This window comes from Vigna angularis, chromosome 1 (assembly GCF_016808095.1).
Source record: "Vigna angularis cultivar LongXiaoDou No.4 chromosome 1, ASM1680809v1, whole genome shotgun sequence".
In the NCBI taxonomy this organism is placed as follows: domain Eukaryota; kingdom Viridiplantae; phylum Streptophyta; class Magnoliopsida; order Fabales; family Fabaceae; genus Vigna; species Vigna angularis.
Window position 1 is genome coordinate 1423993 of NC_068970.1, and position 25791 is coordinate 1449783.

The 25791-nt window shown below is 33.1% G+C and overlaps 5 protein-coding genes across 9 annotated transcripts; 3 read left to right on the forward strand and 2 right to left on the reverse strand.

Moving 5' to 3' along the window:
* Window positions 1–288: 288 nt before the first annotated feature.
* On the forward strand, window positions 289–3431 carry LOC128193308 (pentatricopeptide repeat-containing protein At4g11690-like). Of its 2 annotated transcripts, none has more exons than XM_017570674.2 (2): window positions 289–2071; window positions 2947–3431. In XM_017570674.2, the coding sequence occupies exon 1, from the start codon at window positions 327–329 to the stop codon at window positions 2010–2012; it is 1686 nt and encodes a 561-aa protein (XP_017426163.2). In that variant the 5' UTR covers window positions 289–326; the 3' UTR covers window positions 2013–2071; window positions 2947–3431. The 2 variants fall into 2 exon arrangements, with proteins under 2 accessions (XP_017426163.2, XP_052727968.1); XM_052872008.1 differs by lacking the exon at window positions 2947–3431 and adding an exon at window positions 2219–2664.
* Window positions 3432–3587: 156 nt separating this feature from the next.
* LOC108334853 (probable aspartic proteinase GIP2) lies at window positions 3588–5332 on the forward strand. The gene has a single exon (XM_052872009.1). It carries the CDS (start codon window positions 4295–4297, stop codon window positions 5147–5149), a length of 855 nt encoding a protein of 284 aa, XP_052727969.1. The 5' UTR covers window positions 3588–4294; the 3' UTR covers window positions 5150–5332.
* Window positions 5333–7410: 2078 nt separating this feature from the next.
* Window positions 7411–8963, reverse strand: LOC108330809 (probable aspartic proteinase GIP2). Its single transcript, XM_017565373.2, has one exon. It carries the CDS (start codon window positions 8923–8925, stop codon window positions 7660–7662), a length of 1266 nt encoding a protein of 421 aa, XP_017420862.1. The 5' UTR covers window positions 8926–8963; the 3' UTR covers window positions 7411–7659.
* A 7521-nt stretch (window positions 8964–16484) lies between these two features.
* LOC108334428 (probable aspartic proteinase GIP2) lies at window positions 16485–17945 on the reverse strand. The gene has a single exon (XM_017570270.2). The coding sequence runs from the start codon at window positions 17943–17945 to the stop codon at window positions 16602–16604; it is 1344 nt and encodes a 447-aa protein (XP_017425759.1). The 3' UTR covers window positions 16485–16601.
* Window positions 17883–24545, forward strand: LOC108333457 (dual specificity protein phosphatase 1). 4 transcript variants are annotated; one of them, XM_052869927.1, is made up of 5 exons: window positions 17883–18007; window positions 21978–22113; window positions 22206–22341; window positions 22679–22799; window positions 24167–24545. In XM_052869927.1, exons 1-5 carry the CDS (start codon window positions 17919–17921, stop codon window positions 24330–24332), a joined length of 648 nt encoding a protein of 215 aa, XP_052725887.1. In that variant the 5' UTR covers window positions 17883–17918; the 3' UTR covers window positions 24333–24545. The 4 variants fall into 4 exon arrangements, with proteins under 4 accessions (XP_052725887.1, XP_017424399.1, XP_017424407.1 ...); XM_017568910.2 differs by lacking the exon at window positions 17883–18007 and adding an exon at window positions 21643–21797; XM_017568918.2 differs by lacking the exon at window positions 17883–18007 and adding an exon at window positions 21786–21857.
* The last annotated feature ends 1246 nt before the right edge of the window (window positions 24546–25791 follow it).

Consider the following 25791-nt stretch of genomic DNA (forward strand, 5'->3'; position numbering starts at 1 on the left):
TTCGATCTCAAATATAAAACTAAAGCGGCTTTTGTTCTTGTACCCCCAAAATTTCTAATCGCATTCCCATACTTTTTAAAATGACCCGTGTTTTAGATTACTTGTTATGAAAGTCTTATAGAATAAGCTCTCAATAATTTTTTAAACATGTATTTTAAAATTGGATTTTCAGAACATAATTTCTGGAAAAATAATTCTAAAATAGGATTTTGAAATGAGTTGTTCAAAACATATAAAATATATTTTGGAAAAAGCATTCTAGAATAAAATTATCGGAACAAGCTTAGTTCAGTGATGTTTTGAGATGTAGGAAGGGTTGGAGAAAGATGTCTCATGAAAAAACTCTGATAGTGATCCAAAAAATGGTGAAAGTGCCTCCACCAAAAGCACTTTTGTTGTTCAATTCCTCAACCTATGAGGGCCTTCATCACACTCCTCACTCTATCGCTTTCATCTTAAACCATCTCCTATCCCATGACATGCTACCCCAAGCTCAATCTCTTATCTTGCGTCTAATCTCTGGTCGAATCCCCTTCTACACATTCTCTCCCTCCTCCTTCATACCTCAACTAACACAAGCCCATTTCTCCTCTTCTTCAACTTATGCTCCTCTCTATGAAACAATTGTCAATGCTTATGTTCATTCTCACTCCCCTGATCAGGCCCTCACTTTTCTACACCAGATGATTCACAAGGGTCATCTTCCTACATCAAACACCTTCAACAATCTTCTGTGCTCGATCATTAGGTCAAACTGTTTCGATAAAGCTTGGTGGGTTTTTAACCAATTCAAGATTAAAGTTGTTATGGATGTCTACACATTTGGGATTATGATCAAGGGTTGTTGTGAGGTTGGTGACTTAACGAAAGGGTTTCGGCTTGTGACCATGTTGGAGGAGTTTGGTTTGTCTCCTAATGTTGTTATATACACTACGTTGATTGATGGGTGCTGCAAGAATGGAGATGTCATGCTGGCGAAGAAGTTGTTTTGCAAGATGGATAGGTTGGGTGTAGTTGCTAATCAACATACTTATAGTGTCTTAATGAACGGGTTTTTCAAACAAGGACTTCAAAGGGAAGGGTTTCAAATGTATGAGAATATGAAGCAAAGTGGAATAGTGCCAAATGTTTATTCCTACAGCTGTGTGATTGGAGAATATTGTAATGGTGGGATGGTGGATAAAGCTTTTAAGGTGTTTGGTGAAATGCGTGAGAAAGGTGTTATGTGTGGGGTTATGACATATAACATTTTAATAGGTGGGCTGTGTCGAGGGAAGAAGTTCGGTGAAGCAATAAAGTTAGTTCATCGATTGAGCAAAGTTGGCCTCAGTCCTAACATTGTTACATACAATATACTGATCAACGGTTTTTGTGGTGTTGGAAAAATAGACACTGCTGTTAGATTATTCAGTCAATTGAAGTCAACTGGACTTTCACCAACTTTAGTAACCTATAATACTCTGATTGCAGGGTATTGTAAGGTTGAGAATTTAACTGGAGCTCTTAGCTTGGTCAAGGAAATGGAAGAGAGATGTTTTGCTCCTTCCAAAGTGACATATACGATTCTGATTGATGCTTTTGCAAGACTAAATCATATGGAAAAAGCACGCAAAATGCATGCTTTAATGGAGAAGTCTGGTTTGGTTCCAGACGTACACACATACAGTGTCTTAATACATGGGTTATGTAAAACTGGTAACATGAAAGAAGCCTCAAAACTATTCAAATCATTGGGGGAGCTGCATTTCGAACCAAACAATGTTATATATAACACGATGATTCATGGTTACTGCAAAGAAGGAAGCTCTTACAGGGCTTTTAGGCTACTCAAGGAAATGGTTCACAATGGAATGGTCCCTAATGTGGCCAGTTTTTGCTCAACCATAGGGCTTCTTTGCAATGATGGAAAGTGGAAGGAAGCAGAGCTTCTCTTAGAAAAGATGATAAATTCAGGACTAAAGCCAACGGTTTCTTTATACAATATGGTTTACAAAGAAAAGATCAACGTTTAGAATGCCGAACATGGTTTAGATCGTCAGGGCCTGTCCCCGAAGGCCACTACTTTAACTGGGTTAGTAATGACATAGTGTTGTGTACTCTTTTATAGCAGGCTAAACTTTCTACATCCCGCAAATGTATTCATTCATCTTGGAATGCATCTTTTACATTTAAAAGAAGTTCATTTCAAAATAACTGAAAATACTCAAAAAATTGATAGAACGCTGGAAAAAACACCCTTTATAGCATGTCAGCCATATGTTTTACACCACAATTGGCCTAGGAACTCCCCAAAACAACACGGATCTAGCCATTGATCTTGGAGGAGAGAACCTCTGGCACGACTGCAGCACAAAATGCTATAATTCTTCCTCCAACCGTAAAGTTGTTTGAGTCAAAGAAATGCCCCAAAAACGCTTCATCCATTGCCACTGGCTGCATTGACACTTATAAACCAGGTTGTGCAATCAACGATTTTGTTATGACAATGAGCAACTCATAGTGAAATGTTGTATTCTTTACTGTTTTTAGTGTTTCGATTTGTTTTTAGATTTCTCTTAGCATTTCAAATTTGCTTAGATAGTTGTTTTTCCTTTTTAGTTTACTAATCATATTTTGTTGATTCCTAGTTGATTCTAGTTTTTATGTGCGTTTTTATATTACCTGCTGCTTTAGTTATCCTTGATTTTAGTTTTCTCTTACTGTTTTAAAAAGTTTTAGAGCTGTTTTTAGGATCCATTTTCTGTTTTAAGAGTAGTTTAAAGTCCTCATTCTATTTTAGCAGTATAGTTTAAGTAGTATAGTTTAAGTAGTAGTAGAGCTTACGTTACTTTCAGTTTAGTCTTGTTATTTGTAGCTTTAATTCTAGACAATATGTAGAATATTTTGTTAATAAACTTTGATGTGCAAGTTCATGGTAGTGATTTGGTGCTGTTTTGAGTTGTGCAGTGCACTTGAGAGAGCAATTGGCTTCAATATGAGCTGGATGAGATGATTGGCAGAATTGGAGAAAGTGCAGCTGCTGTGAAGGCTTGCAAGCCTGCTGCCACGCTGGATAACTGAAGTCAAAACTGTCTATTTGTATTGTGCTTAGCTGTCAAGCTTACCTGGACAAGCGGTCAAAGAACTCTAAGAGGCAAATTTAAGAAGCTGGCTGAATTGTTACCTGGAAAAACTGAAGCAGAAGCATACTGTGAGGACTGATTGCACGGGAAGCTAACTTGTTCTTGGCACTAAGCTGACCTGCTATAGACAGTATCTTGGTAGTTGATTAGTTACTTAGGTAGTTAGCTATATAAGGACTGTAATAGAGGTATTAGAAACGTGACACTACATATTTAGACACTCTTACATTCTGCATTTTACAGCTTTTCTTAGAGTAGAACGTTTTCTCTCAAGTTCTTTATTTGTTTTTCTACTCACGTTATTGACGATCTATATTGGCTCTGCTCTATTGTAGAGGTTTTTAACGAAATCATCATAGCTCCCAACAGTAGATGCTGGCCAGGGTTTGGATCGTCATGGCCTGTCCCCGAAGGCCCTGTTCTTTAACTGGGTTAGTAATGACAGTGCTGCGTAGTCTCTTTTATAACAGCCTAAACTTTCTACACCCTGCAAATGTAGAAGAAGTTCATTTCAAAATAAACGAAAATACTCAAAAAATTGATGTGGCGCTGGAAGAAACACCCTTTATAGCATGTCAGCCATAGCCAATGGGAGGGATCGTTTATATTTGATGAGACATGGCGGGGTAGGTTGTTGGGATTTTAATTTCATATCCAGAGATCTTTAGTTCGCACATCTACCCATTTTGACAAAAAAGTATGGTCATTAAGATTATACCTACACATTGGAAGTGCTTTGCTATTAAAACCAAGTCCACATTTTGAACGGCGCAGAGCAATCCCTTTAGCTAATGTTCACAATGGCTCCATCTTCTCCTCCTGCAGTCATTCATTTCATCCTCCTCTCGGTAACCCTTCTCTCAGTTTCCTGTCTACCCTTACCCCTTGAATCGACATCCAAAGCAAAACCCCTCATCTTGCCAATTAAGAAAGACCCAGAAACCAATGTGTTCTACACCACAATTGGCCTAGGAACTCCCCAACACAACACAGATCTCGCCATTGATCTTGGCGGAGAGAACCTCTAGCACGACTGCAGCACAAAACGCTACAACTCTTCCTCCAAGTGTATAGTTGTCTGTGAGTCAAAGAAATGCCCCTAAAACGCTTCATGCATTGCCACTGGCTGCATTGGCCCTTATAAACCAGGTTGTGCAATCAACGATTGTGTTATGACAATGAGCAACCCATTAGGTCAATTCAGAACCAGCAATTCAATGGTCGAGGACGTGATATCCTTGCCTCCCACATACGTACCTGGCTTTCTTGCTGGCTGCGTTGATCTGGATGTTGACATCTCTGGCCGTGCTTTGCAAGGTTTACCCAAAAGAACCATAGGGATCGTAGGCTTTTCACGGTCAAAACTTTCATTTCCATCACAACTTGTTTTGGCTAATAAGCTTCCTCCCATCTTCTCTCTCTGCTTCCCTTCTTCAAATAACTTGAAAGGATTTCGTAAGATCTTCATTGGAGCTGCTGCTGGTGGCCATTCTCAACTTGAATCCAAGTTTCTCCAAAACACCGCCCTTGTTGTCAACCCCGTTGCCACTACTGCTGTGTCTATAGACGGTGCTCCCTCTATCGAATACTTCATTGATGTGAGATCAATAAAGATCGATGGCCATGTTGTCAACTTAAACCCTTCTCTGCTGTCCATTGACAAGAATGGAAATGGGGGTACGAAAATCAGCACTGTGACTCCATGGACTGAATTGCATAGTTCTCTCTACAAACCTTTTGTGCAAGATTTTGTGAAGAAGGCAGCAGGAAGGAGAATGAAGAGAGTGGCATCAGAGGCACCGTTTGATGCATGCTTCGATTCAAGCACCATTGAGAATTCTGTCACTGGTCTGGTTGTGCCAGTCATTGACCTGGTGCTAGCTGGGGGAGTGGAGTGGAGTATTCATGGAGCCAATTCCATGGTGATGGCAGGCAAAAATGTTGCGTGTCTTGCATTTGTAAATGGAGGGATGAAAGCAAAACTGTCTTCTGTTGAAACATCTATTGTTATTGGGGGGCATAGTTAGAGAACAATCTTTTGGTGATTGATGAGGCTTCGTCAAGATTAAGCTTTAGCTCCTCTCTTTTACTTCGAAACGTAACGTGCTCCCATGTTTAAATCGTGTTCTACAACGTTAAAAGCACAGGAGTTATCTATCACTCATTGTCTGTCTTTTACGTCGTACTGTACATCTTTGTATACTAATAAAGGCTCGTGGTTTTTGTCTGTTACCTCAATTATTCTTTGAAGTTAAAGGTTATCTTTCAATTTACAAAACGTTTACTTGTGAACAATTTTAATTATAATATGACCTACAAATTTTAAAAATATTAATTTGTTATATTAAAGTTTCCACATAACAACAATTATTTAAAATGTTATACTCCAAATACATAATGTCCTTGGAATAATGCTATTTACATTATTGATATCAATTTAATATTGATATAAATTTTTAGGATGTTAATTAATTAGACCAATTAATGTATTTTATAAATAAAAAATGTATAAGTGAATTTAATTTTATTTTAGGTTTAATTAACCTTTTTTCTCATTTTCATCCTCCCTTCCTCTTTCATATCAACTTCAAGTTCACATTCATCATCTTTCCTAATATCATATGTACAACTATTTTTATTGCTATCACTCCTAGAGAAAAATATTTGAACATATTTATTATTTGAAGTTATACAATATATAAGTAAACTTGAACATTGAGTATGACAATATTCACCACATGAACCTTTGTTATCATACAACCATTTCAATTTTCCTTAACATAGAACTTTAACCTATTGAATACTACATCTCTTTAACATTAACATAATTCATCTTCTCAAAATTGACAAAATCTCAAAGTAATTCCATTTATCCGAATCACATGACAAAATAATACTTTTTTCATATATTTGAGTGATCCATTATTTATAAAATTTTCACCATGATAAAACACCACTTCGAAATATACATCTCAAGTAATATATATATATATATATATATATATATATATATATATATATATATATATATATATATATATATATATATATATATATATATATATATATATATATATATATAACCATATAAAATATGAAAATGTCCAAAGAATATAAAACATATACCATAAATACACCAAAAGATCGATTTTAAATGGAGATCACAACTTTAACACTCTCACGTAATGGTGGATCACCATTGTCAACTAATTCTATAAACAATAGTGACTGAATCACATTACATAAAAATTACAAAAAAAAACATAACATTGAAAGACAAAATACATTAAAAAAATACTAACCCTAAACCCAACAATCATGGGAATAGCATAAAAGTGACAAAAATTCAAAATCTACACACATTAATATATACTGAAGACATATGCACCTTCCACCAGCAATCCAACTCAGTTCGTGGTTAATAAAAACTTGCACTTCGTTGTTAATAAAAACTTGATTTTTTACATTCACTTTGCACATAATCCCATAGAAAGCCCTTATTCTAAATCCGTTTTTAATTTTCTTATCAGTCCAAATTTTCAAATCACAAAATCCTGATGTTACATGTACATAAATTATCACGAAATCATGCCTAAACAATTACTATTAACGATTTAAACAGTATAAAAAAAATTGATTGATGCATATTAACGAATTTAGAAGCAAAATTAAAACAATTAAAAATAAAGCCAAATTAAGACACTTTCTCTGAAAGGACTTCGTGTAATTAAACATTTATTTTGTTTAGTAAAAGTTCCACTTCATTTTTCATCAACTGAAATTTTTGTATTTTCTTTTTATTAAACTGAAGAAACTAGTTCCTCAGTAGAGAACTATCAGTGTAACAATAAAGTATCCAGATTGTGCAGAAGTGACTGCAGAGAGAATTGACTGGAGGATGGAAGGTGGTAAAGAACCATTATATGAAATGTGGCAGCATTCATGATATTAATAATTTCTTCCACTTCACTGGCCCAATGCGTCATCATTGTTGCAACTTTGTTTCTCAGCCAATCGTGTAACTTCATGCTTTTTGTAACAAAGAAGAAAAGAAAAGAATTGAATTTATGTGAACCACATCTTCTTCTCTTTGCCCTACACAATGGATTCATGATATCCTTTCGTAAGTGTCCAAATTCCATAATCAGAGATGCCCTTTTTATCAAAGGGGTAGAATACGAATCCAATCACTATATTTTCCTCCATTTTGCAATTTAACAAAATTCTTTAAGCACACGATATTAACCAATATTCCCATTCCAATGTCAAAAATACAGTGGCGCAAAAGTGCCATCAAATCATAAGATCATAATATCTCTCACCACCATCTTTTAAATAATACAACCAATAGTGCAGGATAACAAAGAAAAAGGAAAAAACTATCCAAAAATCAAGTTCTTACAAAATTGAGAAGCTTCAGAAACTTAATTAGACAAGAAAACTTGGTAATTTAGAAGCTTCAGTTCAGAAACATAAATCAAACAGAAGGACTTAGTCCTTAGTACTACTAGAGCTAGATGTAGAAGATGGTTAATCTTCAGATGGATTCTGCAGGAATGGAACTACCGAACTTAAAATCGGAACACTTGGTATTTTTGGTGAGAAGTGAAGAACTAAATCCCACCATGGAAGTGGCCAAGTCAAACTGCACTATCACATCTTCCAATTGATACCCTCCGATCACAATGGAATTTCTCGGGTTCACACCTCCATCCAAGAACCCTAAACACGACACCTCATCGCTCACTCTCACCATGGAGTTCCTCCCATGTACGCTCCACTTCACCATCTCACTCTGCAGAACCAGTTCAATGACCGGCACAGAAGACCCCACTTGCGAGGAACCGAAACAGAGCTCAAAGGGTGCCACGGAGGCCACTCTGGTCATGTTCATGGACAGGGCAGCGTCCAAAAAAGCTTCCTTGAAAGAGTTGTAAATGGAACTCTGCATGGTGGTGTAGGGCACAATTGAGCTTATAAGAGTCAGAGCCCCTCCACCACCACCCTCTTGCTCGTTGAACTCTGAGGCGTCCAAGGACAACCTTTTCCCGTTGATTTTGACGGAGCTGACGTTGATGAAGTAGTCGAGGGAGGGGAAACCGGTGACGAGGGGTGTGAAGGTTAGAGACTTGAGAATCTCGGATTCGTAAGCGACGTTCCCCAAGAGAAGAACACCTTTGGAGGAGGAGAGGCAGAGAGTGAGTTTTCGCTGCGTGCTGAAGTTGTCGAAAACCTGGGAGGGAAGCGAACTGCGGGACCTAGCGAGGCCAACCATGCCTCTGGCACCCTTGGCGAGGCCATGCAAGAGGGAGTTAGGGGAACACGTGAAGCGACTCTGGTGCTCGTGGATGGTTTTGGATTCCGCAGATTGAAGGGCGATGAGGTCCTCCACGAGTTCTCCTTCGGTGGCGATGGTTCCGGTGATGCTGTTCTCCGGAAAGACTTGGCAAGGTTGGTAGTGGTGCTGGTCGACGGGGCCGGAGAGAAAGGAGTTGGGGGATTTGTGGGTTTTGGCTGCGAAGCATTGGAGGGAGCGGTGAGGGGTGGTGAGGGAAGAAGACGAAGGGGTGTTTCGGGAGGCACAGTGGAGCCAGAGGAAAGAACCTCCCAAATCAAGGACCAGTTTGGTGGGAACAAGAGGAGTGCCGTAGGAGAGGGTTGTTAGGTATTGGTGGGTAGCAGCGTCTTTTGTGACAGGGATTGTGAAGGAAACTGGGGAGTGAGCGTTGGAGAGTGAAAAGAGGAAGAGGAAGGAGATGATGATGATGGGAAGAAGAGAAGCCATTGAAGAAGAAGAGGCCATGGAAGAAGAAGAAGAGAAGAAAGAGAATGAATTATGGTTTGGTTAAACATTGTTGTGGCTGTGTCCTTATCTTCTATCTCGTCTGTGTGGGCGTGGACACGTCACCTTTCTTTTTTTGTGGTGGGCCTCTCCCTTAGAGTAAAGTTATTACTATTTTGTTTGGAAACACCTGCCATTATTGGTGCTTGCGTAAGCTGCATCAACATTGCATACAATAAATAAATAAAAACCACAAGTCTCATAGGATTTCTTTTTCTTTTTTATCTTATAACAGTATTACAGTAATTTTCTTTTATTTTTATTTTTTAATTTCAATTGTGAGTTATTAGTATGTTTCTGCCACCCAGTATTACTCTAAACAAACATATTTTTACAATTCTTGAAATTCAATTTACTCTCAAAAATAAACTGTAACCATCAAAATTTTTAAACATATGTCTGTATAAAAAAAATTAGCTCACGTGCTTATGTTCACAATCCGACTATTTCTCAATTGGTAAATATCATATTGAGTAAATTCAAGAGAATGTGTATATAATATAATCTTTTAAAACATGGAAGATTTCTGTAACATTTGTAAAAATCTAGAATGTTACAAATATAAAATTTAGTGCGTGCTTATTTTGTTTAAAATGTCACTTTTTTTTTGAAAAATATTTTTAGAAGATGCTTATGTTGTTTAAAGAAAATTGAAGGATGAGTGTGCTATAGTAACTCTGTGATTCATATTTAAAAATCATATACAACATGTATTTTTGTTATTTATTTGATAATTAACTACTGATTATTTATATTAATTATATAACAATTACAATTCCAAATTATTGCAAAGAGACTAAAATAATTGTTTGAGGGAGCATGTGCAAGACAAAAATTATTACAAGTTTACGAGGGTACCCAACTTTTCAACAATTTATCATGGAGGGTTAAGATGATTCTTTGACAAAATATCTACATGAAAAAATCTACATAATGATAACGAGGATACAAATTTAAAAATATACTGGTAGACGTGTTTTTTTCTAGATTATTTAATAGAATTAAATTTTTATGTTTAAAGAAATTTAGAGTATTTTATGTTTGTTGATAAATTAAACAAGTTCCATGATTTATTAAAGGACTGTGATAATTTTGTTATTACAAAATATTACTTAACGAACTACGAAGAGAAATTTCTGGAAATATATCTAATTTGATACATTAAAATTATCATAATAAAAGAAATTTCTATATTAAAACAAAAATAGATATTTATGTAACTCAATTGATCTCTAGTAGTAAAATAATTCATATGAAAAAGGTGTATGATATTTTAGGTTAGAGATGTTAAATTTAGAATATAGACCGGATCATTTAAGACAATATTAATAAGTTATATTCAAGAGTATTGAAATTGACGATGAATCGAAAATTAAAAATTTCAAGTTATTTATTTATTTTTAATGTCTATACACTTCAATCTTCTTCATATTTTAACTTGTTTTAAGTATGATTTATCTCTTTACCAACTATTCTTTAATTTTGTCAAAAAAATTTATTTAATATACAACACTCATTCAATACACAATATTCAAAATCGAATCAAACTCATAAATGTTTATTTGATTGTTTTTGTTTTATAAATATACAAACTTTTTATCTCGAATTTTATATAGTTTAAATTTATCGCTAGTAAAAAATCGCGTACAACGTTGAATATTTTGGACTTTTAACGGCGAATTCGCGAACGACGTTATATCAGAAGAAGTTAAATTAACGTCGAATTTTTCGAATTTTGTCAATATTCGACGTTAACTTAACGTCAAATTTTGTCAAAGATGTTAATCAATTTTTTTTTTAATTATTTGTAATCCTTTTTAACAACTCTACGAAAAGTAGAAAAACAACAAATTTTAAGTTTTTGGTATTTTATAAAGCATGAACTTTGATCAACAACAAACAACAATAACCAACAACAAACAAGTTCAACCAAACAACAACGACAAACAAGTTCAACCAAACAACAACCATAAACAAGTAAAAAAAAAACAAGTTCAACAAATAAGTTATTGAAAACGAAAACGAAAACTAATCTTCAGAAGGTGGGTTCATCCGAATAAAGTGTCGTCACCGTGAGAGAGAAAGCATAATGCATATATGAAGGACAAGAACACGAAAATAATCGGTTAAAACAAAGAAAAATCATACATAAAGTAGTTAATTAACATGCATTTGTATCAAATGAAAGAAAGATTACCTGTGATGGTCGTCAAACTTCGTTCGAGAAAAGTTTGAGAAGAGAAGGGTCTCGCGCGCTAAGATAAAATGAACGAATTTTCAATCTCCCGCTCAATTTTTTATTGAATTCACTGACCTTTTAACGTCTAATTACAATTATAAACGACGTTTAATAATTGCATTTATTTACAAAAATGTCACCGGTCATTTTTAACTGGGCTATTTTGTAGTTCGACGTTATACGGTGTTTTTTCACTAGTGTATACTAGTAGAACCTTAATATCTAGTTTTATATTTATTCAACAATAATAAATTTACTTGTCATGCATTAATTTTATACCTAAAAGAAATTCAAATTATGTAAGTAAAAGGCCTTGTGTGAAATGTTGAGCATAATTTTTTTGTGGGTAAAACAAAAGAAAATTCACGTAACAATGACTTGAAAATTCTCTTCAAATATTTTTTAATAATGAACATTTTTACCTTGTGTTATAATTAGATGTATAAAATTTTATTTTGAATTTATTGAAAGTTTACTTCGATTGTACTATTCTTCTTTGTTAAACATATTTGTATTAGTTTGATTTTCTTACTTGAGATATTCCAAAGATTATAAAATATTCTAACTTAAGTTATTATGAAAAATACCTAACCGAAGTGAATATTTTAAATAAATTTATTAAAATTCAGATTTTTAAACTTTTTATTTTATAATATTAATTGATTGATTATAATTTGAAAAAAAAAACTTTATATATTTTGTGACACTCAATTTTAATCTCTCTATATAATTTTTTTTTCTGGAAAGAAAATATAAGTTTACATAAATTAACAAATAACTTTTTTTTTATTCGATACTTCAGACTTACTAAATATATATGTATATCATTAGTGTTCTTAAGATGGATTGTAACTTACAAGTCAACTCGAACCACTACGGGTTTGAACTGGGTTGGGTTTGGAAAAAAAATATATTTTTTTATGCAGGTTAGTTTTCAATTCAACTTACTTAGAACTCGGCTCACCCGGGTTAAACCCATGGTGAGTCGGGTTGGCTCATCAATCCACCTAATTTAATATAATTATTTATTATTTTGTTTTTCAATAGTATGAGATACTATTTTTTTTATTATATTGTAGATGAGGATAAAAAAAATGTTTTAAGAGAGAAAAATATTTTAGATTTATCTATTCAATACTCTAATATTATAAATGGATAAGTGATACAAAAATTATCAATATTCAAAACTTATTTGTTCGCTTTTGTGCTTGTTTTTTTATTACGCTTGAATTGTATAGTATATTTTTTTATTTTGAATTGTCTTTTGAGTTTAATATCATTTTAGAGAGTGAATTTTATTTAAATTTGAATTTTAAAAAAATTATAATTTTTTTGTTTTAAAAAAAATTATAATTAAGTGAGTACTAAACCAACCCGTTGTGGGTCGGACTGAGTTTGAATTTTTTCAGCTTGCTAATAAGTGAGCGGGATTAAGTTGATTCACTAAGTGACCAACCTGTGGTGGACCGGATCTGGTCGAGCCGAGTTACCCGTTTTCACAACTCTATATATAATGTATTTAGTTTATACAGGAAACAAAAACCCTAAAAAATAGTTGCAATAATTTGCAAACTAGTGTTTTTAAAAGACTAATTATGTATGTATATATATTAATTGCTATCTTACTTATTTTATCAAACAATTTAATTATGTTAATCTAATGATAAATATTTAAAATAATTTAGTAAAGATGATAGGAGAAATTTACCTATATATGCACGTGAGTTTTATATGAGGCTTGTGCTTGATGAGAAATCCCTGTCCGTTATTCGATATTTGCCATACTTAAAGAAAAGTGAGTGTGTTTGGGTGAATATGATCCATACAAACGCATTAGAAGTTAACGTCTAAAACTTTTCTATTTACAAGCAGCCGCGTCCCAAACGTATTCTCTCCTCTTTCCTTCTTCCACAATTACTCCTCATCGATGAAAAAGATATATATTTTTCGTATATATAATTCTAAAAAAATAGATAACCAAAAAGGTTAATTATCATAAAATATCTACTTAATTATTCAAAGGAATGATGATAAATAAATATTCAGGTTAGTTTCTATATATCTTTTTATTGTTATTTATTTTCAACGGAACTTAATTACTGTAAAATATCTAATTTGTTGATTAATTATAGAAAACACAAGGTTGCAAAGTTTCGTGTATAAATCAATAGATCCTTCACTTCAGAAACTGTTGGGTGAATTGTCTGATCATATAGGAAAATATTGTGCAAATAAAGAGAACGAGTGAATTACATAAAATTAATAATTAAACATAATTATAACTTATATACAAATAGATAACTTATTAGAATTTATACTTAAAATTAATTTAGTTTTAAATATTCAAATTAATTTATTTTTAATTTAAATTAAAAAAACATTTTAAATGTATAATATTTTTTTTAAATGTTTATTTGAAATAACTTAAAAAATTGTATTTTCCTTTGTTTAAAATCTGTATTTCAAATATTAAAATTAAAAAATTACAAGTGTGACTTTACAATTATATTTTTAATATTTTTTAAAAATTATTAAAATGATAATATTTATTAAAATTAAAATCTTTTAAAAAAAATAATTTCAATATTTAAGTAAAAATTTTAATGCATAAATTCTAAAAATTATTTTAACACGTATATATAAATTTAAGTGTTTTTAAATGAGTTTTTATTAAAAAAATAGATTAATTTAATGATTACTAGTTATTTTTATATTTTTCAACTAAATTCTAAAGTTTAATTTTATTTAATTGAATAATTTGATATTATATTGAGTGAATATAAAAAAAGTTAAGTAAATCATGGAAAGAAGACTTATAAATTTATGACAAATAATACATAGACTCTTTCTTTTTGTCTATACCTACTATACCCTTGTTTTTTATTTATTTCTATCTCTCTTTTCTTATCACATTATATAACTTATAAACTTATTATTTTTTCTCTCTCTATATATTAAGTGTTGATTACCTTTTTGGTGTCTATGAATATTTTTTCTAAACGGATTGTTTTAAGATTTTAGTCTAATACGGTATTAAGTTTCAAGTTTCATTAGTATTGAATTTTCGCAGTAAATACTTTTTAAACAAATTAACTTTTATATTGTTTTATATTAATCATAATACCTTATATAATTAATTAATTAATTAATAAAATAATTTTATTGTTACGAGTTAATTATGTTTTAAGGTTTTTAAGTATCAAATGATTTTTATTTTAGTTTATATTTCAAACTTGATCTAACCTTGAAAAATTGAAGAAAACTCTTTTTTATTCTTTTGCTTCCTCTCTTTATGGCTTTAGTAACTCATGAATCATTTTTGTTGAAATGAGTTTGAAATGATGATTATTTTTTCGATTTGAAACCTATGAAACTAGCAAGTTCAAGTAAAATCATTTGAGAGTTTGAATTAAACAAATGAACTTAAGTTTTAACACGTTTTAAACAATTTGTAATTATCCACTGTTTACAATTAATAATTAATAATTAATTAATTATAAACATGGCAAGATTGGATGTGGCTTAAAACGAAGTGGTGATGTGACACTTTAATGTTATTTATTAGCGACCAATTCCATGAATTTCAAAAATTGAATATAAAAATTTAAAATAAAGACTAAAACAAAAATTAATCATATTCTTACAAATTGTATTAAACAATAACTTTTATACAAATAAAAATGGAAGTGCTTTGCATCGAAATTACAAGTGTCCCTGACCTCCTCTAATTTATTTGCTCCTGCTCATCTCCTTTATCCTTTAGCTTTAATTTTCATTTTAAGGAACATCATGGATTTATATAATGTTCTCTGTATCTTCTTATTCACAATGATGTGTTTATTGGATGAAGGCTAAAAAACTAAGTTCATCTCACATCAATTGGCATATTGTAATAGCAATTCCTTTTTACACTCTTCTACGTATGTTGATAAAATAACACACGCGACTCAAGCTTACGTGTTAACCTGGTCACATTATATTTTAATGAGGTAAATAAACATTTAAAACAAATTGAATTTAAATTGTTCTTTCCAGCCATTTCTGGAGAAGTTGTTATATAGGTAAATGTTTTGCACTGAGCTCTGAACTCCAAAGAGATTACGTTTAGTCATTTAAGTATGGAATAAAGCTTAATCTGCATTATATACTTTAATATTTAAGTTAACCAAAAACCATAATAACGTATTTTTATAATAAGATTTATAATATAATGAAGTTTTTAATATATATATATATATATATATATATATATATATATAAACTTTACAAAAGATAAGAACAATAATAAAATGATTATCTCTCAAAATGTTACTATATGACTCGTTTTATTTGGAGATAAATTAAATGATAGTTAAATGATTAATTTCTATAGTTTCCGAACTGAAAATTTGAATAAAAAATCTCTATAAATATATGAATAACAATACTTTTTCTTTTTTTAATGAGTTTGTTGATTTGATCAACCAATATCCTAAAAACATATTATTTCTGCTGAATGGGACCGGGGAAAACTCCTGCTACCTCCGTCCGGAAACACTCCTCCTCCTCCGATCGGTCTTCCTTCTCTTGCCTCCTCTGCGCTCGGTATCAGTGTAAATGGGTTGACCTACAGCAAACACTCCGACGATCAAGTCAGAATGGGCTCTCGCAAGTCTATAATTATCAAAAGAACAGAGAGTTTACCTTCTCCTTTGACTACTATTTATATAATTTCAGAGATTATTCCCCGTTAATTTACCTCTTAATGGTTTTTAATGCACACTTTAAATGCTCGACAAGGACCGTTACCTCATTAACCACACATTCATGAGCATTCAACTGCTGTCTTCAGCCCGCAGTTTTACACAACTGCCCGATCGGATACGTTGTGCTTACGAGATCCGATCGGATATACCAGGTTTGGAACGCCTGATCGGTAGTGTCCAAATTTTCCCGGTCGGTTGTCCACCCTCGGTAGTAACACATATATTTTTGTCTCATGTATAGTAGGTTTAACACATTTAAGAAAAAATCAGATAGGCCTAAAAGATGTTTGAAATCTCAATATAAATATATAAATAGTAAATAATTAGAGGAAAAAGAAAGAGATATGCGTAACGATCTATTTCACGTAATATCCATACACGAGTGTTTGAGATTTGTAATAATGGGAAATCTATCTCTACGCTTTCAAGTGAGAAATTGTTGAAAAATTAAGTTTTAAAATATTTGTTATTGAATTTCGACATAGTTAACGAGATATAGAAGAGACCGAAACCGAGAAGTTAACGAGATATAGAAGAGACCGAAACCGAGAATGTGAATGACTTTGACTAAAAATACAGGACGTGATAAATACGATTACAAGGGAAAATGAAATTTATTGATCACGAAATTAAGGAAACGTTGAAGGGAAATATCAAAGGAGTCTGAAATGGGAACAGGTAGCATTGTGGAGTAAAAGGGAGGAGCTAAAACCAAATCTTGAAGAAGCAAGATCAAACTCCAAAAGATTGTCCTCCATCTGATACCCACCGATAACAATGGAGGTTGCTATGGGACTTCCAGGCTCCAAACCTGCATCCACAAACCCAAGGCATTGCACCTTTTTGTTAACCTTCACCATAGAATTTGCCCCATAGATTCTCCACTCAACCCCACCTCCAAGGACCAGAGCTATTGCTGGCACATTCCCAACCGTTCTCGAACTGAAGCACGCCCCAAACGGCGCCACCGAAGCCACTCTCTTCATTTTCCTAAGAGCCGCTTTCTTCACGAAACCATCCACCAGAGGCCGGTAGATTGAACTGTGCAACCTGCTGTAAGGAATAACGGTGCTCAGTTTTGTGCCCCCGTTTCCCTGTTTGTCAATAGACAACAGAGAGCTGTTAACGTTCACAGTTTTCCCGTCAACTTTGATTGACTTAACGTCAATGAAGTACTCCGCGGAAGGATCGTCGTCAAAGATCGGGCCTGTGCTATGGGGGTTGGTAACGAGGGGAGTGTAAGTTAGAAACTTGGAAGCATCGTGAGGTGGCAAATAGTAAGGGCCGCCACCGACAAAGAGATCCCCGAGTTTGTTAAATTTTGAAGTGGAAGGTAAACAGAGCGCAAACTTGCGTTGAAGGTGGTATTTGTATTTGGTTGCGAGTTGGGCTGGTAATGAAATAGCAGTGTTTGCAAGGCCCAATACTCCTTTCTTGCCGCGGGCCAGGCCCAGGAGAAAGCCCTCGACCCCAAACTTATCCGGGTAGACGCAGGAAGAGATGAAGGCCGGGACGTGTAAATTGGAGGGTGCTCTCGCACGGGTTGTGGAGTGCGCGGAGGAGAGGGTGTCTTGTCCGACATCGCCACTGACGTAGAAGCCGGCGAAGGGGTTGAATGGTTGAACCCCGCAGGTGTTGTTAGTGCATCCCGTTTTGAGAGGGTGGTTGATGCATGTGATGCAATCGGTGCCTTTGGCTTGGATGCATTTCTTGGTCCCACATCGGACAGGGTGGTAGGTTGAGGAGTTGTAGTCGCTGCCACACTCGAACCATAAGAAACGTTCTCTTATGTCAATGACTAGATCTAGTGTGAACGGAGGAGTGCCCATCTCCACGGAAGTTGAGTACTGAAGGGTTTTTGGGTCTTTCTCGATGGGCAGGATGAAGGCATGGGGTTTAGATGGTGCATTCACTGCCAACGACGAAGATGAAGACAGCAGTGAAAGCAGAGCTATTGAGAAGATGAAGAAATGGAGTATGTCACACGAAGTAGCCATTCTGAAATATCTCTCAGTAACTCCTTTGGGGTCTCCTTTTCATATACCTCATCCAAAATGCTGTAAGATCTACTCTTCATTATTAATCAATTTTCTTTACATCTGACTATATTATCAACATATAATATATTTAATTGCGAAACTTTAAAAAATCCTTAGATTCACATGTTTATTACTCATGAATTATTAAATTCTAAACCATTCAAAGTTGTTGTCTCTGGATATGAACTTTTATTCCCAGTCTTTAGCTTACAACGAAAATATAGTACCATAGCTTACAACACAAACTTCAACATATTTTTTATTGCCAACTAGTTATTCTTTCAATACTCCATCTTGACTTTTTAATTTGACCACCAGTCTATAAAAGTAACTTATTGGAAGAATTTATTATTTTGAATTCAAGAATCCAAACCAAATAAATTAAATTAGTTTAATTTTTTAATTTAATTATATTTAGTTTTATCTAGATTAATCAAATTCTGTTGGTGATTGTTTTTAAGTATTGAATTTTTCCTTATTTTTCTTCTTTATTTCTTCATTGATTTCCCTCGTCATTTTAACTGGTGGCGCATGTCCGAAGTTTGTAATGTAATAAGATCCAGAGATTTAGAAAAAAATAATTATTGAATTCAATATAAAATATAAAAGCCAAGATTGTTTGATTTATAAAAATATATATTAAATAAGGTTTAATTGCTTCCTTTGTCCCCAGTTTGGTTGAATTGTGTCAAATTCATCCTCATTTTTAAAAAAGTTTCATTGTCGTCCTCACGTGGTATAAAAGTGTCAATTGAATCCAAACATAGAAAAAATTTGTGTCAAAGTAGTCATTTTTCCTATATCTCTGTGTCTTCCTTTCATATGTCACTTCTCTGGAGCTATGAAAAGCCATAAATTGGATAAGGTAAAATGAATATCTGTACTTGATTGTATGAAAGGAAGACACAGAGATATAGGAAAAATGACTACTTTGACACAAATTTTTTCTATGTTTGGATTCAATTGACACTTTTACACCATGTGAGGACGACAATGAAACTTTTACACCACGTGAGGACGACAATGAAACTTTTTTAAAAATGAGGATGAATTTGACACAATTCAACCAAACTGGGGACAAAGGAAGCAATTAAACCATTAAATAATTAGCAAGTGGGCAAGGGTGTGTAAGTGTAAACATGTAATGCGTGATATACACGTCAATACACGTGTTTTTATAGTGTGTAAAACAATGCTACCTGTCATTCTTTTACAAGTTTTTTTATAAACAAATGTGCTTCTAGTACTTTACAGCTTAGATAATTTTACTTTTCAATTTAAATTTAAAATTCATTTTTCTACTTCTCATAATTTTTAAAATTATGTTTTAGCTTTTCGTTCAAACCATTTTTGGTCAAATACTATACAAAAATAAATGTATATATATTTTTCTAAAATACCTTTTAAATCTCTGCAATTGTCAAATTTTATTTTATTAAATGATTGTTTCAGTCTCTCAAATTTTAAATTTACTATTTTAATTCTTAAACTAAAAAGAAAGTGAAAAAAAAGTCATTTTCTAATTCTGGAAACTTAAAATATTTTTTCTAAGAATGTAATTATATAAAATTAAAAAATTACATGAAAATTATATAAAATGATAACAAAAATAACAATCACGTAATTCAATTAAAATATATCACCTAATCAATAAAATAATAAAAATAATAAAAATTTATTAAAAATACGACTTTTTAAATATTTAATAGATTGTAAAAATTAAATAATTATTAAAATATTTGATTGACACGATTTTCAAAATATCAATCATATCTGGAGTTTCACTGAAAAAATAATTTGTCACCTATCCTTTTTTTAACAGTAAAATATATTTTTTTTAACTTCTTTCACGGGCTAAATAGTTTCTCTGTCCTGTTTGTTATCGACTTTTTTTATTTGAGAATTTGTGGCTCTGGTTCATCTAAGCTCGTCTCTCTCCTCTCTCTATATAAAAATGTATTTTAAAGAAAATAAATAATAAAATTAATTAATATAACAATTCAATTATGTATTAAAAAATAAATACTTAAAATATATTTATGAATGATATTTTTTAAATAATTATGTAAAATAAATATTTTTAAGGTTATAAAAATAAGGGTTAAATATGTTTTTCGTCACTGAAGTATAACTGATTTTTGATTTTAGTCCGTACTCAAAACTTTGATGGCATTTAGTCCTCATTATATTGAAACATGTATTATTAGTCCTTAAAAATGGACAGCGTCAAGTTTTTGTTGATCTGGCAAACGGCTAGGCCAGGTCCTTTGCCAGCTTTTATCTTTATCTGCCACGTTGCATTTTTAATTAATGGAATGAGATTAAGTGATTGGCACGTGTGTGGGTGATTGAAATCAGATTACGAATTAGAGCTCTTCTTCATCATCTCACTTGGGGGCAAAGTTCGAAGCTTCTTCATCATCTCTGTTGGGGCAAAGCTGGGTTCTTCTTCGTAATCTCAGTTGAAGGTTAGAGTTTGTCTTGTTGAGGAGGTAAGATGATACATATTGTTTTGGTGTTCTGCGTGTGAATATAAGTATTGGGGATTTAGGGTTTGGGTGTTCTGATGAAGGGAAAACCCTTGTTCCAGCGCAACCCTTTTTGTTAACAGCGCCAGATCTAGCTTGTAAACCGGGTCGTGACCCTGATCCAAAATGCGAAACCTGCTGATTCTGGGGCTTCGCTTGAAGAGGACGGTGCCATACAGAATGAGGCAAGGCGCATATGCAGTTCATGGCTTCATAGTCATACCCAATATCACACAAATCACGTACTCTGTTCTGAACTTGTGGCTGCTTCTGCTGGGTCACCCAAGCAACCTTCTCTTGCCTTCCCCAAATCGAAAAGCAGCGTAAGTTTACCCGAAAAGAAAAAAGAACCAAACAAAACAAAAGGATCCATCACGGTGATGCAAACAACACCTCTTCTCCAAACAAAACAAAAGGACCGCCATGGTTCACGAAAAACGCTATAATTCGTAATCTGATTTCAATCATCCACACACGTGCCAATTACTTAATCTCATTCCATTAATTAAAAATGCAACGTGACAGATACTTAAGACAGAAGCTAGCAAAGGACCTGACCTCGCCGTTTGCCAGATCAACAAAAACTTGACGTCGTCCATTTTTAAGGACTAATATTACATGTTTCAATACAATGAGGACTAAATGCCATCAAAGTTTTGAGTAGAGATTAAAACCAAAAATCAGTTATACTTCACAGAAACGAAAAACATATTTAACCCTAAAAATAACCATTTTGTTGTACAATTCATTCACGTGGTCTTTAAATAAGATATTTTATAAATTAGGGCTAAAACTAGTCGGTATATAAATTCTAAAAAAATAAATATAGGAAAATTTTGTGAAAAAGTTTTTACAGTGTTTTAAGTTAGGAATTTTTTTTCTTTTAAAAGTGATTATGAATATATGATAAGTTAAACATTTGTTTGTTACTAAAAGCTCCATTCGTGAAGTTAGAACAAATTTGGGAAATTTTATGTTAGATTTAATAAATTAAGATTAATTTTATTGTAGCTTATAAAATATTTTGTAATAGAACAAACTCCGGTTCAAAATTCGTGATCTTAATTTCATATTATTATATCACTATAGTTCTATACCTATCTCTCACTGGTAGGAGGAGGAATAATAAACTACAAATAGGAGGTAGAAGTGGAGTTAAAAATAAATAGATAAATAAATAAAGTATTACTTTATTAGAAGGATTTTGATGACGAAGAAAAAGGGAAGAAAGCAATAAGTTTGTTACAAATATTTCACAGCAATCAATTTGCACGCTTTGTTGGTAAGTTCTTCTCCTTCCTCGCAAAACACTATATCGCATTCACATCCATCTGCTCTAATCGTAACCTTTTTTACCAGAATATTTTGCAATCAGTTTGTGTTCCGTGTTCGATTTTCATTTCTTATTTATTGACTACCAACGATTCATGTTAATATTGAATTGATGTTTATTGTTTTAAAGGGGATCGAGAATGAGCACCTCAGCGGCTATAGAACAATTTGACAAATGCATGAATGGGCAAATAGAAGTTATCGCACGGGTTTGGCATTTATTTCAAGCCTACAAAAAGGACAAAAGTCCTTTCAAAATAGATGAGGTACAATTCTAATTTCATTAGGACTTCTTTTGAATGCATTCTGTTTGTGTTAAAGGCTGTTATTCTGTTATTGCTGTGTGTTATGGATGCAGGGTCTGTATTTGGGTTCGATTGGCACTGCAGTTAACAAAGCTTCTTTGAAAGACCATAATATTACTCACATTTTGACTGTGGCTGGTAGAATACCACCTGCACATCCTGATGATTTTGTCTATAAAATTATACATGGTATGCTAATTTTCTTTGAATCAAACTTTGCTTTGCATTTCACATCGATCTATAAATGTTTGTGACTGGTGATCGATGAGCGGATTTTAAAATTGATGTAGGGTTATTCTGATTGGGATTTGTTGCCATTGAAAGGTGTTTCACGACTTATAATTGAAACACAATGAATGGGATTACCCTGTGCGCTTTAGGATAACAATTGTGTTTGTTTGCTATTCTGAAAGTGCATGCTTTGGCTCTTCAAAGTTTTGTATGCTGTTGCTGTCAAAGTATATAAGGTTACTATCTAGTACCGTGTCCATACTAAATATATGATTTTGTGGGAAAATTGAGGCAGTTGTTGACAAAGACGATGAAGACTTAAGACAATACTTCAATGAGTGTTTTGATTTTATTGATGAAGCCAAAAGACTCGGTGGAGGTGTTTTGGTTCACTGTTTCGCTGGAAGATCAAGGAGGTAGCTTCTATTCCTTTCTCCCTTGTTTACGTGCGATCACTTCCTGTTCTTGATAATTTCGTGCATTTTCTGGTTTAAATTATGTGGAACACTGTTTCACGAGAAAAAAAAACTAGACTCTTGTAGGAACAGAGTAAACTGAATAACATCTCTCGTGTTTTGATTGATCAACTGAACCATTGAAAAGTACAAGGACTTAGCTATATAGAGCTAAGTAATCAAGAAAAGAGGAGGACACTTCCTCTGACAGAAAACATACTTACAGTAACAGCAGCAACAGTTATTTTAACTGTTTAACTATGTAAAACTATCTCTAATAGACCCAACGTGTATTTCATTATTCATTGGCCTTCGGATGCTGGCTCCGATACCCACTGATATAAAAGGTGGCCCCCAATGCACAAGGCTCTTACCCAGTGAGGTCTTTGGAAGGGCGGTGGAGAGGATAGACACGGCCTTAAATCCCACGAATGGGAAACTATTTCTGGGATTTGAGCCTGCCATCACTAGGTCACAAGCGGCAATCTTACTTTAAGGTTGCTCCAGGGTTCACTCCTTTTCATATAGTGGTGATAACATAGAAAATCGCTCGCACATGAGTCTAAGTAACAAGTTTTACATGAAAAGTCTGGTAAACATCTGTTTGCCTTACAATTTTGTTACAAAGATTGCACGGGGCACGCCACCAGTGTTCATTTTCCTTGTAAAATATCTTTACATATCTTGTTATATTACAGTATTTCTTGAAACCTATTGTAACAAAGTTTTGAACAAGTATAATTATCATATGTGTGATGATGTGTTGGATTTAAGTTTTCGACTGTTGTGCTAAATGTGAAATGGTTTTCATATAGAAAACTGTAAATCTGTTGTAGCCTTGAGTATTATTGGTATCCTTTTGTTGTTTTCTCTGCTTCATTGTTCATTTATTTTCTTTTTCTGGAATCTGTTTTTGTATGGATTCTTCCACTTGCATGTATTGAAAATTTTAAATAATAATAAAGGTTCGTGTGGCATGAGTTGAATCAAATCATTATTTTTCTTGCTTCGAGGTTGTTGACTATCAAATCATTATTTCTTGCTTCGATTTTCAAATGCTGTCAAATTTTTAAACATCTAAGAAATAAGTTAAAGCTTAAGTTTGTTAACATACTTAAAATATAGAATTAAGGATGTAGCTTGAATTTCAAGAGTGGTTAATTATCTCCTTCCGTAACTTCAGTTCTGCATGAAACTCTTGCTTGCATTTTAATGCCCAAATCTGAACTTCTTAAAAAAAATCTTGGTATATTTGTTGTTTTGTTATTTTTATTTTCTTATGACGATGAACTGATGAAAATTGCTGCTAATAATGTTACACCTTGCAGTGTGACTATAGTTGTTGCATATCTGATGAGGACTCGTGGAATGAGCCTTTCTGAAGCTCTGCAACATGTAAGGAGTATACGACCAGAAGCACGTCCCAATCAGGGTTTTATTTGTCAGCTGGAGGACTTCGAAAAGTCTCTTCAAGGTGCCTCTAAGTCACTTTAGTCTCTTTATTTCAATTGCATCCTAACTTGATGCATTATTCATAAGCTCATCTGAAATATATTGAACCATCAAGATACATTTAAAATTACACATCGTTGCATGTAAGGAGATGAAATCTGTAATGATAGCTTAAACCTAACGATTTTACGTGCACACTGTTAATCTAGTAGAATGTGCATGATAAAGAAAGTAAAGAGTTTTGTTTTCAATTAATCACAACTGTTGCAATTGTCAAACATTTTGCATGTCGGAACACAATCACATACTTCAATTTATTATTAGCCGATGAGATGATACCTCAGAACATAATACGTTTATGTTAATCCTCATCTTCCGTGAAACCATATTTCACAGCCTTGTGTTTCTCTTTTTATTTCTCGGAATCCAAATATTATTACACGACATTATGAAGATGAAGAGTAGGTGGCTTTTGGAATAAAAAGTCGTTTTCTTCCCAAGTAATTGTTTTTGGAAATGGGATTAAGATTAAGATTAAGAATATGATTCCTGAAGAAAATTGCAGAGCACATTCAGTTGCTACGGGAAAGCTTAGTAACTTTACAATCACCCATGGGAATGTTTTATTGACAAAGTGATTAAAACATCTTTCGCTCACCTTTTTCTTATCCGAGGCTATTAAAACTGCGATTGTCAAATTGGTGGTCTGGCTCCACCGAGCATGATCCTACGGGCAACTCAAACAAGGCAGTCTTTCAAGCTCGAATTTTTTATTCTATTTTTCCCTTTCCAAATTGTATAACTTAGAAGTTATTGTTTGATTTCTAGATTCCGAAATCTTAAAGCTTTTGGGATTGTGTAATCTGAAAGTCAAAAATAACTTTGGGATTGCAAAATGGAGCGTTTTTTTTTTTCTAGACTTGAAAATCAGGAAATGGCAAAATAGGAAAGAAATTACGGGGTTCAGAAGAAAGTTATGGAGGTCCAGGAAGAAATTATACTTAAAAAAATTTAGTGGTTCAACCTAATCTATATTTTAAGAGTGTTGGTCTCTCCACCACTACGACAAGCTCTCTGCACCTCCTCAAATTTTTTTATTTCCAAAACTATGCTTATGTTAAAAGGTTAAAACTTTTTTATAGTTTTAATGGGGTGTAGCTGCTGCGTTCACAGAATATGAATAAGATAAAATTAGGGTTTGAGAAATAAATTAAAAATTCATGATAAAAGTAAAAAAAATTTAACTTTTAACCTAAGGATAATTTTGGAAATAAAAGAATTTAAAGAGATGCAGAGAGCATGTTGTGGTGGTGGAGGGAGCAACACTCATATTTTAAAACCGGCCAAGAGATAACTTTTTAACTAATTAAAAAAAATTACAATATGTCCATGCAAAATAATTACGAAATATTATTGATCAAAGTTCTAAAGTTTAATGTTTAGTAAATGCATTATACATCATCGTACATCCTAATGTAAATATTATTTGAAATAACTTTAT

Bases quoted from the DNA above. Each gene is read 5' to 3' on its own strand.
- LOC108330809 (XM_017565373.2), bottom strand. From the start codon at position 8,925: ATGGCCTCTTCTTCTTCAATGGCTTCTCTTCTTCCCATCATCATCATC.
- LOC108333457 (XM_052869927.1), top strand. From the start codon at position 17,919: ATGGAGTATGTCACACGAAGTAGCCATTCTGAAATATCTCTCAGTAAC. The intron at 18,008-21,977 runs GTAAGATCTACT...ATTGTTTTAAAG, and splicing joins TATACCTCATCCAAAATGCT to GGGATCGAGAATGAGCACCT. The intron at 22,114-22,205 runs GTACAATTCTAA...TTATGGATGCAG, and splicing joins GTCCTTTCAAAATAGATGAG to GGTCTGTATTTGGGTTCGAT.
- LOC108334428 (XM_017570270.2), bottom strand. From the start codon at position 17,945: ATGGCTACTTCGTGTGACATACTCCATTTCTTCATCTTCTCAATAGCT.
- LOC108334853 (XM_052872009.1), top strand. From the start codon at position 4,295: ATGACAATGAGCAACCCATTAGGTCAATTCAGAACCAGCAATTCAATG.
- LOC128193308 (XM_017570674.2), top strand. From the start codon at position 327: ATGTCTCATGAAAAAACTCTGATAGTGATCCAAAAAATGGTGAAAGTG.